Here is a 17,867-nt window from a genome sequence, read left to right on the forward strand (position 1 = left end):
AGTGCTGATTGTCTGATTGTGGTCAAGTCATTAAGTGTTTGCTTAAGGAGAAATTTGGAGAAATCCCCACTCTAATTTTTCCACTGCTCAAGCTGAGTTGTGGCGGTATTTGGTATTATGGGGAGGACCAAATCTACAGTGAGATCATTCTTGGTGTCTCTATGTATATGGCACTGGTATGCAGTGAAGGGTACCATGGAATTCTCTGCTTCAAATATGAAACTCTTTACAGAGTAAATATAAAAACAGGCTTTATCCTGCCGCCATTGTAGTTAATGACAAAAACCACATGGACTTTAAGAAAAATGGGACTGAACTCATACACAATAAGGGCCATTTAGATATTGTCCTGAGATAGGTGCCATGTCACCCCATGAGGAAGCACTGCAGGGACTGTGCATATATCTCTCAAACAACCCAGAGTACAGGCTACCCTATCCTCCTAGCCCATGAAGCAGACTGACGTGGAAGTAGGAGGGGTGCATATGTAACCTACACACCTCCAGGGTGTGGTGTTCTGTCCCCTCTAGTGGCACTGAGACCACTTAGAGATTAATGAATCTGCTACAGCCCTTAGCTAAGGACCATGTGGCTTTTAGCTCATGCAATAGAGGCTCACAGGCTAAGCTCCAGAAGTCCCAGGTTTGACTAGGTTCTGTCGGTGTTATACATACATAAGAACGGCCACACTGGGTCAGACCAAAGGTCCATCTAGCCCAGTATCCTGTCTTCTGACAGTGGCTGATACCAGGTGCTCCAGAAGCAATAAACAGAACAGGTAATCATCAAGTGATCCATCCCCTGTCGTCCATTCCTAGCTTCTGGCAAAAGGAGGCTAGGGACACCATCCCTGCCCATCCTGGCTAACAGCCATTGATGGACCTATCCTCCATGAACTTATCTAGTTCTTTTTTGAACTCTGTTATAGTCTTGGCCTCCACAAGATCCTCTGGCAAAGAGTTCCACATGTTGTCTGTGCGAAGAAATACTTCCTTTTGTTTGTTTTAAATCTGCTGCCTATTAATTACATTTGGTGACCCCTAGTTCTTATGTTATGAGAAGGAGTAAATACTTTCTTATTACTTTTTCCACACTAGTCATGACTTTATAGACCTCTGTCATAGTCCCCCTAAGTTGTCTCTATTCCAAGCTGAAAAGTCCCACTCTTTTTAATCTCTCCTCATATGGAAACTGTTCCATACCCCTAGTCACTTTTGTTGCCCTTTTCCAATATATCTTTTTTGAGATGGGGAGACCACATCTGCACGCAGTATTCAAGATGTTGGCGTACCATGGATTTATATAGGGGCAATATGAAATTTTCGGTCTTATTATCTATCCCTTTCTTAACGATTCCCAACATTCTGTTTGCTTTTTTGACTGCTGCTGCACATTGAGTGGATGTTTTCAGAGAACTATCCACAATGACTCCAAGATCTCTTTCTTGAGTGCCAAACAGCCAATTTAGACCCCATCATTTTATATGTATAGTTAGGATTATGTTTTCCAATGTGCACTACTTTGCATTTATCAACATTGAATTTCATCTGCCATTTTCTTGCCCAGTCACCCAGTTTTGTGAGATCACTTTGTAGCTTATCTTGAATAGTTTTGTACCATCTACAAATTTTTCCACCTCACTGTTTCACCCCTTTTTCCAGATCATTTATGAATATGTTGTATCGTACTCATTCCAGTACAGACTCCTTGGGGGACAGTGCTATTTACCTCTCTCCATTCTGAAAACTGACCATTTATTCCTACCCTTGTTTCCTATCTTTTAACCAATTACCAATCCATGAGAGGCCCTTTCCTCCTATGCCATGACAGCTTACATTGCTTAAGAGCCTTTGGTGAGGAACCTTGTCAACGGCTTTCTGAAAATCTAAGTACATCTGATACAAAAGATTAAATCCTTGAGCTCTCCCAAGCAGAGGGACTGCAATAAGAAATGGCTATGTAAGGAGTGGGAGGCTTCTGGCATTCTCCCCAGCAGTGCGTCTGTGCAGGAGCCAGGCACACTCTGGCCTTCAGTCTACATGCTCCATTACTCTATATTCCATAAGTGTGGGCTCACTGTACATTAACTCCTCAGCTTCAGCGGTTTTATTGTGGCCACAGGCAGCGGAAATTGTTCTATGAAGAATTGGGTTCTTGGTTGCATGGGTTTAAAGTAATGTCCAGGTTCTGAATTAAACCGACATAGGCAAGAACATTAAGAACGATGGCTATCTTGAATGCAGCCCTAGGTATTTCTGGAGTCTCCAATCAGCACATAAGGTTTCACTGTATGCGACATGTGCTGCAGTCCCTTGGCACCAGGCACTGTAAAGACTGAGTGACAGCTTTCACTCTGAATTTCTGAGGTATAAAGAGGCATATTATGCAAAGTTTTATACATGGATTAAGCTGCAGGATTCCACTGCTGGTAATGATGGGGTGAAATCGGCACTCTGCCGCACGAGAAATTTACCTTGTAAAGTTACATGTGGTATTTTTGTATTAAATCTCTCTCCAATTAAAAATGCTGAGGCTCTTTAAGTATATTAAGGTATGTTAAAGTATGTCAAATGCAGCTCAACAGAACCTTAAGCACTGCTGAACAAATTTTGACATAGATCTTTTGCGTAAAGCCATACCATGGGAGTGATTATTAAAAGGATTTTTGGCATGTGTTTTCTAAATGCTTCCCATGGAGTTAGCACAGATAGGCAGCGTTAAAGGGTCATTAAAAAAAAACAACAACACTTCATATGTACAGCCCACGAGTTTGAAGGTTAAATGTTTGGCCATATAACGTGTGTCATTTCTTTCACCCCAAAGGCCACATTCTCCTAGCCTTGTTCATCATGTTGTCTAGCACCTTATTTGACCAGAGTGCACTGGACTTCAAAGTGAATACTCTAGGCCCTGCTCATGATAACTCAGATTATCAGAATTTGGTCCCAAGTGATTAGTCTGCATTCCAAACTCCTTGTCTACATTGTCCCAGTTAGTAAATGTACATAATTCAAGGAAATCAGAAAAAAGTCCAAAACATAAACAAGCCCAATTCTGTAGGCAACAAGGATGAAATCCTGACACCATTACTGACAAGGGCAAAACTCCCACTGACTTATGTGGGGCCGGGATTTCACCCCCTAGGGTTTTGGATGCACAAAGAAATAAAAGATTAGGCTTATTATGCACACACTTGTATTTTTCCTAAAGTCTAAATTTAAATATGCTTAATCTGAAAGAGCTATATTTTGGCACACAACACAGTTCATAAAGGGGGTGATGGGTAGCTGCACTGCCTCAGGAGCATCCCAAGTCTGCAACTACCTCTCAGGGAGTCACACTTCCCTCCATGCTGCCCCTTACTCCTGAGGGGTTACTGCTGGTCACACCAGTTGCAAATTACTACCTCCCACAACATGCTGGCACAGCTGTGCTGACCAGTGAGTAGGGAGTGGAGACAAGGCTATGCACACTCCTCATCCCTCCTCAAGTCACTGCTGCCCATCTGTTCCAGAGAGGGACTAAGGGTAGCCTTGCGTACCCTTGCGGGCCGCGACTCAAGGTCTGAGTAAAGGGAACAGAGGGGCTCTCATGTACGGGTACATAGACCAAGTCATGATCTCACCCAGTATTTGTAAAGCAACAAATGTTCATTTTGCACTGCGCAGCTGAGACCCTGCATGCAAGATCACACACATAATCCAACCCACCCACTCACCCACCCTTGAGTTTACAATGGCAACGAAGATACAGTGTATACAGCTGCTATAATTAATATCCATCAGAGCTGGATTTGTCCCACAACACAATTGCCATTAAAACAAGTGCCATTGTTTGTATAAACCAAAATTATATGTTTTCTTTAAACAGGCACACAAATGCTTTTCTTGTACTGGTTACTTTAAGTGTGGTTGCTGTTGTTATGTTTTTCATTGCTAACAATACAGCTCTGGGCAGGTAATGGTGATTCTGGGCAGTCAAAAAGTTTCTCTGACACAAGATAAACAGGGAGTAAAAGCTTTGCTTACTTTGGCAGTCACCCAGGCCATCTGTATTGCCATGCTCTATATCCTGCTCAAATGCCAGCCTAAATAACAAAAAGAAACATAATGGTGTGAGTAACAACATTCACAGGCATCACCGGAAAGAAATCATACCATCTAAAAATGAAATAAAGATACAGAGAGAAATTGGTCGTTTCTTTAATACACCACTGGGAAACTTGCAAAATGCAAACATAGACAAATTGAGTTATTTTCACCTCTTAATGGTTCTTTTGGGTGCAGATGATGCTTTGACATATTTTTCTGCAAAATTTTTCTACTACGTCTTGTATTGTTAAATCAGGCAAACAGATACATATCTTTATGAAAAATGGGAGAACATCTGTGAATAAAGTGATAAGTCTAAAACAAACAATGAAGTTATCAGAAAGCAATTATGATTCTATCTGAACTTGCTTGTACTCTGCAGAAGGTGCATTGGTATTTTGACAAGAAAAATACATTAAACCAATATGTAGGTACTGAGCCTAGGAACTATGATAATAAACACTTCAGAAATGCTCATAGATGCAGAAATAGATGTCAATGCTATATGCTTTAATTCTCTTCTACCTCTAACAAATGGCCCATCTGAGGCACAGTCCACTTTGTTGTAATGAAGAGAATGCAACAGGGCACTTACAGTTAACAAAGATCTACAGTGAATCTTTAAAAAAACATTCTAAAGTAATAGAGAGAATAAAATGGCTGATCTAGGAATAAGAATGATAATGCAGCTGTTATATATTTATTGAGGACCTGTAAGGAAGCAGTGGGCTTCCTGTCAGCAGGAATACAGAGGTTATCTGATGTTAACAATACACCTGTACCAAGATTCGGAAGTACAGCTAAGGCGTAAAGTGAGTGAGCTTGGGCTGTGTCAGACCTGGCCAAAATATGAGACCTTTCAGGTGGATCTGTTGCCTGCAAGGAGGCATTTATAAATGCATTTAAAAAAAGCTTTCAGAGTCCTAAAATGTTGTTATGAAGTACTGAAATTCCACTGTTAAGCAATTAGAGATCCAACAAATCTTTCGGTGTACTTTAGTGATCTGTGATTCATCTCAGTAATACACAGAGGGCTGGTTTTGTTTGTTTGTTTGTTTGTCAAACTGCTTCAGTAATCTAATTTGGATTCTATTGCCTCTTTTAATCTGCTTTCATGGCACCAGTGCCAGACTTGCTCATACAGTTCTCCCTCTTTGAGCAATGCATGGGACTTAATGTGTATCTATCTTCTTTTCTTTTTCCTAAGGGTAAATAATCAGTGGAGAGTTTGCATCAAATCATACTCTGGAATTCCAGAGAATGCAAATGAGATGAAAGCAAACATTTTGCACATTCTTTTCCCAAGAGCTCCTTCTGGGCTTTTTCAAACAGTTCTGTCCAAAATTATATCTGATTGGCATCACTGCTAAAGCCCCTAATTTTCACTCTGTCTATCCAGTACCAATGGTTACTTACTTTATACCAGGTAACAGCTGTGTGCATACCCCACCTTCCTTCATCCAGCCACAGTATGGGTCTCTGGAGGCTATGCAGGCCCTTAAGAAAGAAGAAGATCATAAAGCTTTCTGGAATTTTTTCTTCTTCAGTTCTCTAATGCTCAATATGGCTTGCAAAAGGGTTTGTAAATGTGGGGAGAAACTGTGACACAAAACACCTACTTTTTGCACTTGCCATGACGCTCACATCGTCCCAGGGGAATCTTTATCACACAGGTAGAGAATGCTACGTATAGAGAACTGCTGTGTTTGTCAAGCTGCATTCCCATAATCCTCTTGTCTTCTACCCCATCATAGCTGCACCTGATTTAACAGAGCAGGATAATGTTATAAATGGGTGTTCTTGGCAAATTTAATTATAACATAATGATTTCTTAATCTGAGAGAATTCCAGAGAGGAGAAATTATCAAGCCAGGGGAAAAGAATACATGAGCTCCATTAAAATAATTGTTACTAAGGTATATAAACAACTGTTAAAAAGGATATATACAAGCGGGGAGTTGCCAGTAGGGAAGACTCCATGTGGCTCCTTGACTTTCAAATTCATTCCCCTCCTTAACCTTTATGGTATGCTGCAAAACTAATCTATTTACATGTGAGGAGGGCTGCAGGTCGGGAGGTCTTATCTTGGGGGTGGGTTTTTGAGGGGAATCTGCATTTTGAGGGTGGGGGAGTTCATTTTTGTGGGCAAGTTGTCGGTTAGCTACTGCTGTTTTTGTCTTTGTTGGATTGCATTGTCAGGGGTGCGTAAGAGCTGACTGTGATGGGCAATTGTCTATACGTGTTGAAATTAAAATACATACAATAAAATGTAGAAACAGAGGGAAGCAAACACAAAAGAAACATTCAAAATTACTCTAAAACTCTGAATTCTGTGGCCATTCCCTTTTCATGGGACTACCTGCACCATGGAAATTCAGACGTGTCAATACTGTCCCGTAAATGAGTACAAAGAACCAGATACGCACTTTTCGGGATTGTAAACATTCATCTCCTCCAGGAAAAGGCTATCATTTAGGAAACCGCTGTTTCCTGTCCGGGCCAAGAACTTCAATATGATTCCCTTCTCTGATCCCAGGAAAACCACCGTGTGATTCTGATGTGGTCCAGCAGCAGTGTCTACTGCAATTTTGGTCAGACGGTATCTAGCATGACAACATAGCATTTGTCATTATTTGAGTTAGTCTATCATTTATTTTCTCACTTTTCAAATAATAGTTGATAGCTTTCTAGTAATCATATAAGAAATACAAACTTTTTCTTTCAGTTGAACTGACCCTATAAGTTCACACAGAGAGTAGTAGTTGGGCACCAAACTGATGCTGTTTTGTGTGTGAATATGTATGTTATACAGCTAGCAAAAGTGTTTGCAGCAGCAAAGCTCAAGCAGCCAGCTGAAGAGGTGCATAAGTGTCTGAAACCACTTAGCAATTACCCTTCTAATCAGAAGCAAAGTGCTAGTCTGATGACTTCTATGAGCTGGGAAAGAAAATGAGTGCGCGGAAATGTTTAAAATGTCATATTCTGTCATAGAAAGCAATAGTGATGGCATATCCGTATTCATCTTTTTGGTAGTAAAAGCTGTGTAAGCACAATACTGAAAAGCTAAAAGCTAAATCAGCTGAACTTATACTTCACCACATATGACCATAGTACTACCACCAAGATAGCTCAGGGATTGGACAACATCAGCTCATGATGAAGAACAGCTTTGTTGAAGCTGAACCTGAGCAAGACGAAGGTGATGCTAGTGGGCAGAAGAAAATATTAGATGAGTTTGCAGCCACGGTGTGGTCTCTTGTCATTGAAGGCACACACCCACAATAGTTCAATTTGGTTCATAGTTTAGGAGTGCGCCTTGTTTCCTTGCTGATTCTAAGTTCTCACATAGCAGCTTTCTGTCTTCCCTGGTGGGCTGGGAAATGCCAATAACTCTAGTCCTTCGTTATTCCTTACACAGACTTTCATCGCTTTCATCTGGACAACAGCACTGCAATATACCTGGGCATGAAGCCTCCGTCCCTTAGGAAACTCCACCTAAAACAAGCATGTTGCAGCACATCTTCTCAACAACATGGGCTACCAAGAGAACCCATTTATAACATTAAATACATTACATCTGTCCTCCCCTCTCTGCACTGGCTTCCAATAGAATACTGACTCAAGTTCCAGCTCTCGATCCTTATCTTCAAAGCTGTCAATGGCCTGGGCCCACGGTATCTAAAGACCACCTAAAGCTCCCATGGTTGACACTTCTGCTCCTCTAGCACAATGGAATTTTCTACAATAAGGATAAAGCTCATCTATGTGGGAGACAAAACTTTCTTGAGGCCAGTCTGAGACTGTGGAATGAACTTTCACAGACCACAACAAAACTCATCACCTTCTTCTCCAAGTGCTAGGTGCATTTGTTTGACCTTGTCTTCTCCAACATAAACACATAAAACCTGTACATTAAAAAAACCTCCTCCAAAACAAAACGCAACCCAAACTAAACACTACACTGCACACACAATTCTCCCCCTGGGGAGAGAATGAGCGCAAGAGAATAAACTACATGAGGCAGATGTTAGTCACTTCGCTTAATGCGCTACTGGAGGGTGCTTAGATATTATCATGATGAAAGCAGTGTTAGAACCTTTACAGAATAGAATAAAAATGTGTTTCCCAATGTGTGGTGGTGACATTCTGAGGATTGTTGATTTATGTGTCTTTGTACAAAATCTCTGTATTATTATTTCTTTTCTCATTGTCATAGAACAGATGGGGGTTATGTGATTATTTCTGTTTGTACACTTGTGCAAACACTGAAACAAACCAGCACATATCCTGACAGACATCTTTGTATCCTGTGAACATATCCTGACAGGCATCTTTATTTCCTGTGGACATACCCCCTGGCTATCTGTAGAACTTTACCCAAAGTTTTCTACAGAGCTGTTTCAAATACTGACCCATAAGCTAATATGCAGGGCAATGTTCCCTGCTCTACATTCCCTCTGCAATCTGGTTTCAGTGCAGCATGGCTGGAAAGGACTGAAATCATTTCCAGTCTTGAAAGCTGCTCTGGGTGTTCTGTGGCCTCTACTCAGTACTGTCATAATTCATAGCTGGATTCATGCCCAGCACAGCAGAAATGGTTATTAGAATTTCAAAGTATTCTAAGCATAGTTCATTAACACATCCTGACAGCATGTTAAGAGGGTTAGGAAAGTTAGTTATTTACCTGACCATCGTCCTCAGGAACCAGGGCCTGCTGACAATTGAAGGAACAGCCTCATCCATGAGAGGATGTGTTTTGATGAAATTTAGAGTATCGTCTGGGAACTCATTGGAGGTTATGTACTTTTCTAATGACACAGAGCCAGCACAGCAACCTGGCCTAAATAAAACAAGGGGGGAAAGTACTTATTTAGTGCCTGAGGGCAAATCTTCTAAGTGAATTGCTTTTCTAAGCATCTGGCACTAGGCAAGAATGTGCCAAAGATTCTGTGTTGAACAATTCAGAATGCCACCAAATGAAGTACTGTTAGATTTCCTTTGGGCCTGCTGAGACCTTAGTGGGAGTCCAGGACTCTGTTCTGCCTATCTTAGGAATACTTTGATTTATTGCCATCCAAAAAAGAAGATCATGAAGTTTTAAATAGATTCATAGATACTAAGGTCAGAAGGGACCATTATGATCATCTAGTCTGAGCTCCTGCACAACGCAAGCCACAGAATTTCACACGAGTCTGCAGTCCATCCACCCACATGGAGTCTAATAAATGTACAGACTTATTTGGCAAGATACTGTTCATGGATATGGCACTCTCCCGGTTTTAACTGGCCCCATTACTGTGGCGCTTTCTCATGGAATAAGTGCACTCTATTTAATTTACAAGGGGATAGTTGGTTTTTTTACAGTGTGAAATAAAATGTTCAAAATACAGCCCAGTGGGGGTGGGGGTACCCAGCATCAGTGTGAACACCTTACTGTGGTTTCACTTTGTTTCTGACAAACATGAGAACTCCAGTGTGGCAGAATGACAGTATTCAATGACAATATCCTGAACAAACCTCCCTGAATAAAGATAAACTTTAGTGAATTAAGTTAAACCTTTTCGAAGTAGATTTAATATCTTTGGGGTCCATTGTATTACAATTGCAACTGTCTATATGTTACTGTGGGATTGTATGTAACTTTTCTAGGGACTTGACTAATGTAAATGTTAGGAACTTCAAATAACTGTTTGGGAGAATATGTGTGAAGTTGCATCCGATGAAGTGAGTTGCAGCTCACGAAAGCTTATGCTCAAATAAATTGGTTAGTCTCTAAGGTGCCACAAGTACTCCTTTTCTTTTTGCGAATACAGACTAACACGGCTGTTACTCTGAAACATGTGTGAAGTGGGTTTCCTAGTAGGTAGTTGGGAGGACATTGGCAGCTATGGAGAAAGACCCATTGTCTCCTAATTAGCTACTCCTGGAAACACCAGATCAAAGATCTCTGTATAAAGGACTGACTAAACTTTTCATGACTATGCTTGTTCTGAGCTGAAGCTGTAATCAACTTAAGCATAAGAACTGCCGTACTGGGTCAGGCCAAATGTCCATCTAGCCCAGCATCCTGTCTTCTGACCGGGACTAATGCCAGGTGCTTTAGAAGCAATAAACAGAACAGGTAATCATCAAGTGATCCATCCCCTGTCGCTCATTCCCAGCTTCTGGCAAACAGAGGCTAGGGACACCATCCCTGCCCATCCTGGCTAATAGCCATTGATGGACCTATCCTCCATGAATTTATCTAGCTCTTTTTTTAACCCTGTTATAGTCTTGGCCTTTACAACATCTTCTGGCAAAGAGTTCCACAAACTGACTGTGCGGTGTGTGAAGAAATACTTCCTTTTGTTTGTTTTAAATCTGCTGCCTATTAATTACATTTGGTGACCTCTAGTTCTTGTGTTATGAGAAGGAGTAAATACTTCCTTATTTACTTTTTCCACACTAGTCATGATTTTATAGACCTCTATCATATCTCGCCTAAGTTGTCTCTTTTCCAAGCTGAAAAGTCCCAGTCTTATTAATCTCTCCTCATATGGAAGCCGTTCCATACCCCTAGTCACTTTTGTTGCCCTTTTCTGAACCTTTTCCAAGGCCAATATATCTTTGTTGAGATGGGGCGACCACATCTGCAAGGAAACCTCAAGGAAACCTCTTGGGTGAAGATATGAAGGTTGGGTGAACCATGGTAAGCTTACTAGCATGAGTGTAGATTCTTTTATTGTTTTAACGTTTTCTCTGTAGTGCTTTTTCCTTACAAATAAAGTAAGCCTGCATAGGAAGTACTGGGTGATAACTCATAACTGTTGGCAATTACATTGTGTGCCGTCTCCGAGAGGAGAAGCAAGCAGGCCTGTTTAGGCGGACTGTGTTTTGCTGGGAAAATCACAGTATAATCCTGGAACTGGGCAGCCTAGAAATACCCTGGTCAGGCGGGAGGGAGACACTTGGCTCCACCCAAGAGCGGTAACTTCTAGGGAGCTAGAAGCCTGAGACTGGGTGTCCTTGCTGTGCCATAGAGAGGAATACAGGTGTAGTTGCCCTGAACTGTGACACCAAGTACTGTAGGCATGAGTAAGGCTAAGATTTAGTCACGGGAATTTTTAGTAAAAGTCATGGACAAGTCACGGTCACTAAACAAAAAATCCACACAAAAAAGGTCCACGACTTTTACTATATAAATACCTGACTAAAACTTAGCTCCTGGGGGCCCCCAGGACACCGCTGCTGTGGGGGCCCGCCTGTGGCTAGCCCCTGCACTGGCCGCAGGGGCTGACTGCCCCCAGCCATCCCTGCTCCGAGGTTCCAGGGGCCCTCCCGCTGCTCAGGGGCTCCCTGGGGCTGTCCCCGGGAGAGTAGACATAACATATACATGATGTTCCATGGGCATTTCAAAGTTCCTGTCCGGGGAACAACTTACAAATAAAGTTGAAGATAGATAATCTCAGGCCTAATGAAGGAATTGAACTGCTAGGTTCAGTAAGTCTCTAAAACATAATGGGCCAAATTCAGACTTGGTGTAACTGGGTGCAACCCCCATGGAAGTCTTTTGGACCAAATTAAATGATGGATTTGGGGCCAGATTCTACTAATGGTTACAGTGGTATAACTCTATTGACATAAATGGAATTATTCCAGATTTACACCAGTATACCATTAAGTGGAATCTGGCCCTGAGTGTGAGTGAGTCAACAAATGGGTGTAGGTGGCAAGGTAGTGTAACTTGCACTGAACTGGTATTCAATGTGCATACAAAATGAGTGCAATGAACATGCCAAAAGGAGTGGAAAGGAAGTGGACTTAGGGGAAGCAAGTAATAGGTGGTATTAGATAAAGCAGATCCTCTTTTTTATCTTACTCCCTCTAGTTAGTTGCTTTTCCTTCTTCCCCCTTATTTCCTCCTACTTGGCACATCAGTTATATTTGTAAAAAGAAAAAAGAAAAGGAGTACTTGTGGCACCTTAGAGACTAACCAGTTTATTTGAGCATGAGCTTTCGTGAGCTACAGCTCACTTCATCGGATGCATAGCATATCGTGGAAACTGCAGAAGACATTATATACACACAGAGACCATGAAACAAAACTTCCTCCCACCCCACTGTCCTGCTGCTAACAGCTTATCTAAAGTGATCATCAAGTGATCATCAAGGAAGGCCATTTCCAGCACAAATCAAGGTTTTCTCACTCTTCCCCCCCCCCCCCCCCCCACACACACACACATACAAACTCACTCTCCTGCTGGTAATAGCCCATCCCTCTTTGAAACCTCTCTTTATAATGCGCATGATAATCAAGGTGGGTCATTTCCAGCACTAATCCAGGTTTTCTCACCCCCCCCCCACACACCCCCCCTCCAAAAACCACACACACAAACTCACTCTCCTGCTGGCAATAGCTCATCTTACAATGTGCACAGCAATAATCCAAGTTTAACCAGAACATCTTGGGGGGGGGGGGGGGGTTGGAGGAAACAAACAAGGGGAGATAGGCTACCTTGCATAATGACTTAGCCACTCCCAGTCTCTATTCAAGCCCAAATTAATAGTATCCAATTTGCAAATGAATTCCAATTCAGCAGTTTCTCGCTGGAGTCTGGATTTGAAGTTTTTTTGCTTTAAGATAGCGACCCTCATGTCTGTGATTGCGTGACCAGAGAGATTGAAGTGTTCTCCGACTGGTTTATGAATGTTATAATTCTTAACATCTGATTTGTGTCCATTTATTCTTTTACGTAGAGACTGTCCAGTTTGACCAATGTACATGGCAGAGGGGCATTGCTGGCACATGATGGCATATATCACATTGGTGGATGTGCAGGTGAACGAGCCTCTGATAGTGTGGCTGATGTTGTTAGGCCCTGTGATGGTGTTCCCTGAATAGATATGTGGGCACAGTTGGCAACGGGCTTTGTTGCAAGGATAGGTTCCTGGGTTAGTGGTTCTGTTGTGTGGTATGTGGTTGTTGGTGAGTATTCGCTTCAGGTTGGGGGGCTGTCTGTAGGCAAGGACTGGCCTTTCTCCCAAGATTTGTGAGAGTGTTGGGTCATCCTTCAGGATAGGTTGTAGATCCTTAATAATGCGTTGGAGGGGTTTTAGTTGGGGGCTGAAGGTGACGGCTAGTGGCGTTCTGTTATTTTCTTTGTTAGGCCTGTCCTGTAGTAGGTGACTTCTGGGAACTCTTCTGGCTCTATCAATCTGTTTCTTCACTTCCGCAGGTGGGTATTGTAGTTGTAAGAATGCTTGATAGAGATCTTGTAGGTGTTTGTCTCTGTCTGAGGGGTTGGAGCAAATGCGGTTGTATCGCAGAGCTTGGCTGTAGACGATGGATCGTGTGGTGTGGTCAGGGTGAAAGCTGGAGGCATGTAGGTAGGAATAGCGGTCAGTAGGTTTCCGGTATAGGGTGGTGTTGATGTGACCATCGTTTATTAGCACTGTAGTGTCCAGGAAGTGGATCTCATGTGTGGACTGGACCAGGCTGAGGTTGATGGTGGGATGGAAATTGTTGAAATCATGGTGGAATTCCTCAAGGGCTTCTTTTCCATGGGTCCAGATGATGAAGATGTCATCAATATAGCGCAAGTAAAGTAGGGGCGTTAGGGGACGAGAGCTGAGGAAGCGTTGTTCTAAATCAGCCATAAAAATGTTGGCATACTGTGGGGCCATGCGGGTACCCATAGCAGTGCTGCTGATCTGAAGGTATATGCCATCATGTGCCAGCAATGCCCCTCTGCCATGTACATTGGTCAAACTGGACAGTCTCTACGTAAAAGAATAAATGGACACAAATCAGATGTTAAGAATTATAACATTCATAAACCAGTCGGAGAACACTTCAATCTCTCTGGTCACGCAATCACAGACATGAGGGTCGCTATCTTAAAGCAAAAAAACTTCAAATCCAGACTCCAGCGAGAAACTGCTGAATTGGAATTCATTTGCAAATTGGATACTATTAATTTGGGCTTGAATAGAGACTGGGAGTGGCTAAGTCATTATGCAAGGTAGCCTATCTCCCCTTGTTTGTTTCCTACAAACCCCTCCCCCCAAGACGTTCTGGTTAAACTTGGATTATTGCTGTGCACATTGTAAGATGAGCTATTGCCAGCAGGAGAGTGAGTTTGTGTGTGTGGTTTTTGGAGGGGGTGTGTGTGTGTGTGGGGGGGGGTGGTGAGAAAACCTGGATTAGTGCTGGAAATGACCCACCTTGATTATCATGCGCATTATAAAGAGAGGTTTCAAAGAGGGATGGGCTATTACCAGCAGGAGAGTGAGTTTGTATGTGTGTCTGTGTGTGTGTGTGTGTGGGGGGGGAAGAGTGAGAAAACCTTGATTTGTGCTGGAAATGGCCTTCCTTGATGATCACTTGATGATCACTTTAGATAAGCTGTTAGCAGCAGGACAGTGGGGTGGGAGGAAGTTTTGTTTCATGGTCTCTGTGTGTATATAATGTCTTCTGCAGTTTCCACGATATGCTATGCATCCGATGAAGTGAGCTGTAGCTCACGAAAGCTCATGCTCAAATAAACTGGTTAGTCTCTAAGGTGCCACAAGTACTCCTTTTCTTTTTTCTTTTTACGAATACAGACTAACACGGCTGTTACTCTGAAACCTGTCAGTTATATTTGTTATGTTACCCACTGAATGGCAAATTGGTGCCAGTCGTTTCCTGACAATGTGTAATTTATACCGTCTTAAGCAACCCCTGATTTTGATCTAATGGGTATGATCCTGATCTGACTTATCCTGTATTAAAGGTGATTTCAATGGCCTACTCCTGATTTACACCACAACAACTTAGATCAGAATCAGGCTGAATTCTTATTTCAGTTAAAATATGGATTTCCCATTACATCTGTATCTCACATTGCTGCTCAAACTGTCAAACAGATTGTATTGTGTACACTAAGACACAAACCATTACTACACAGCATATGAACGCATACCTGGGTTTGGGCACTCGCTCATCAGGAACTGGTGTCCATGTAGAATCTGGAGACTTTTGTTCTTTGAATCTCCCAGTAAATACATTGGCAATGTCAAGCATGTCATAGGCACAGACTGCAGAGCCAGGGATGCTGCAACGTGACATTTCCCAGAAATTGTTACTCATTATGCAGTTATGCATAACATTTTGACTGAAAAACATGCTGCATAGAAGTCTTCCTGTCACAGGCTACTTAGTCCTGAACTTTCTAACCTCCGGGTATTGACAGTAAAAGGCTGCCCCATGCAAAAGTTTGAAATGTACCAATGGGTAGTCAGTCCCTGTCAGCACAACTTTTTTCAAAAGCCCCTAAAGAAAGAACGAATTTCAGTAATCTTGAAGAGGGAAAAGAATCTGGAAAACTCTGCTTGCCACTGGTGATGTATGAAGAGTAACAGGCGATTCATTTAGTGCCCAGTACTTGGAAATTCAAGTTCCTGTAATTCATAATACACTCTCAGTACTGATTCTCACAGCCCCTGCTGTGCCCCAAAAATACAATCTAGAGATAATTCAGAAGTTGGAGCTGATGCAACTCTTTGCTGAAGGATCCCATTAAGACTAAGAGTTGAACAGTATCACACCAGCCTTTCACGTTCAGATCTCCATCAGGTTTTCCCGTACATTTCTAACTGACTTCCTATACACAGTTAACTCAATCAACTGTAAAGAGTTTGCAGAAACAAACACAGTGTTGCTTACAGCCACTAAAAATTTCAATTAGGACGTTGATTATTTGCATGTAACCGGATAGTAACCATGTCCAAATATAATTACATTCTTATATAAACACTATTGGAAGGGCTTAGAGGTTTCCCTTGGTCCGTGACTTTAAGTTATGAATTATTCATTTATCTACCTTTATTGTTTACACATGAACTCTTGCATTTGTGTCTGACTTCCGCTGCTTGATTTTGATCAGAGCACCAGCTGGCCAAGATTTCTAATCAGGCTTTTGGCTAGTGGACTTTGGCCTTTGAAAGTGGGAACAAAACTATGGGAGGGATACAACAAGACTTAGAAGGTAACGTAAATTGTTATAAAATAGTTTTATAAATATTAATGAGAGTTTGTCATTTTAATTTCAAAATGCAACATTCAGAGGGCAAGCAAATGAAACAGAAATAGGGGAACCTCACTAGCCCTGTTTGAAACAAAGGGAGGTGGTTAGCTCTCCAAAGGCTGGGCTGTCTCCTGGAAGGAGACCTAGTGAAAGGTTGCTAATGTGAGTCTACAGTCTGAAACGTTTTAAAGAGAGAGAGAGCCAAATTCATCTTGTTGTAGCTTTGATGTAGCTACACCAGGGTGAATTTGGTCCTGAGAGTCTAACTGAGGGTGTCCTGAGTATCTAGGGCTCAATCCTGAAAGGTGAAGAGCAATTCCTGCATGTGCTGAGCACCTTCAAGTCCCAGTGAAGTCCCATTGGAGATGGACGAATTCAGCACTTTAAAGGATTAAGCCCCTAATGAAGGGCCAAAAGCAATTTAACAGTGGGAGGTTTGGTATGGAGAACAAAAACACCTGCAGAGTTCAACTCCACACTCCCGGCATACTGAAGAGATCCCTGTGGAGGTGGACATGGGCAGGCCAAAGGTCTGGCTATTGAGGATCACAGCAGGTGGATCCACTTAGCCACCTACTAGCACAGTGGGGGAACAGCAAGCCATATCCAATATTCCCCATAACCCAGTAACAGCTGGACCCAGACCCATAGCCTACTTCTGGCAGGGAGTGAGGATTTCTACTAGCCCCTTCTAGTTCCTGTGAACAAAGACATTTTACAAGGCCCTGCTCAATGGATAAGAAATTAGCTTTAGCCACTCCATGCATAGACCTGATGTTGCAGTGTCTCCAGCTGCAATGTACATCCTCCCATCCCCTGCAAAAAAGACTTTGCCCACAAGAATAATACTTCACATATTATATGATGGTTTTCAAGTATTATATTCTCATAGATTATTTCCCAGAGCCCACCAAACCTCCCCAACATGCTATAAAATCTCCAGGGCCCAGTGGAGGGGAGGGGCTTTGGACTCTGGGCTTCAGCTGCTGGGCTGACGGGGAAGGGGAGTTTCAGGGCTTTTGCCCTGCAGCAGGGTAGTGGAGCTAGGGCAGAGGTGGGCAAACTACGGCCCGCGGGCCACATCCAGCCCGCGGGACCGTCCTGCCTGGCCCTGGAGCTCCTGGCTGGGGAGGCTAGCCCCCGGCCCCTCTCCCTCCCCTGGTGTCCCCCCTCCCCAACAGCTTCTGTGCAGCGCTGTGGCTGGCTCCGGCCAGGAGGCGGGGTTGTGAGCTCCTGCTGCTCTGAGCAACATGGAAAGGGGGCGGGGAGGGTTGGATAAGGTGCAGGGGGTCCCAGGGGGCAGTCAGGGGACAGGGAGCAGGGGGGGTTGATTAGGGATGGGGGGGCCCGGGAGGGGGCAGTCAGGGCACAAGGAGCAGGAGGGGTTGGATGGGTCAGGGGATGGGGAGGGGCGGTAAGGGGACAGGGAATGGGGGGGGGGGTTGGATAGGCGTGGGAGTCCCGGGGGGGCCTGTTGGGGGGTAGATAGGGTCAGGGCAGTTAGGAGGCAGGGAGTAGGGGAGCTTGGATAGGGGGTGGGGTCCTGGGGGGCAGTCAGGGGACAGGGAGCAGGGGGGGTTGGTTAGGGGTGGGGAGTCCTGGGAGGGGGAGGTCAGGGGACAGGGAATGGGAGGGTGGATAGGTGTGGGAGTCCCGGGGGGCCTGTTGGGGGGGGTGGATAGGGTTGGGGCAGTCAGGAGGCAGGGAGCGGGGGGGTTGGATGGGGGTG

The 17,867-nt window shown here is 43.4% G+C and overlaps 1 protein-coding gene across 7 annotated transcripts in view; it reads right to left on the reverse strand.

The window, feature by feature from the left end:
• The window catches only part of SEMA6A (semaphorin 6A), a 161,766-nt gene that overhangs the window by 56,765 nt on the left and 87,134 nt on the right, over positions 1-17,867 (reverse strand). For all 7 annotated transcript variants that reach the window (XM_074952997.1, XM_074952994.1, XM_074952993.1 and 4 more), the window contains 6 exons: positions 15,035-15,166; positions 8,776-8,931; positions 6,518-6,694; positions 5,711-5,851; positions 5,508-5,588; positions 4,029-4,087 (listed from right to left, as the gene is read on the reverse strand). In XM_074952997.1, coding sequence (XP_074809098.1) covers positions 4,029-4,087; positions 5,508-5,588; positions 5,711-5,851; positions 6,518-6,694; positions 8,776-8,931; positions 15,035-15,166 — 746 coding nt within the window. The remainder of the gene's footprint in view (positions 1-4,028; positions 4,088-5,507; positions 5,589-5,710; positions 5,852-6,517; positions 6,695-8,775; positions 8,932-15,034; positions 15,167-17,867) is intronic.

The sequence above is a fragment of the Natator depressus genome, chromosome 5, assembly GCF_965152275.1.
Source record: "Natator depressus isolate rNatDep1 chromosome 5, rNatDep2.hap1, whole genome shotgun sequence".
NCBI lineage: Eukaryota > Metazoa > Chordata > Testudines > Cheloniidae > Natator > Natator depressus.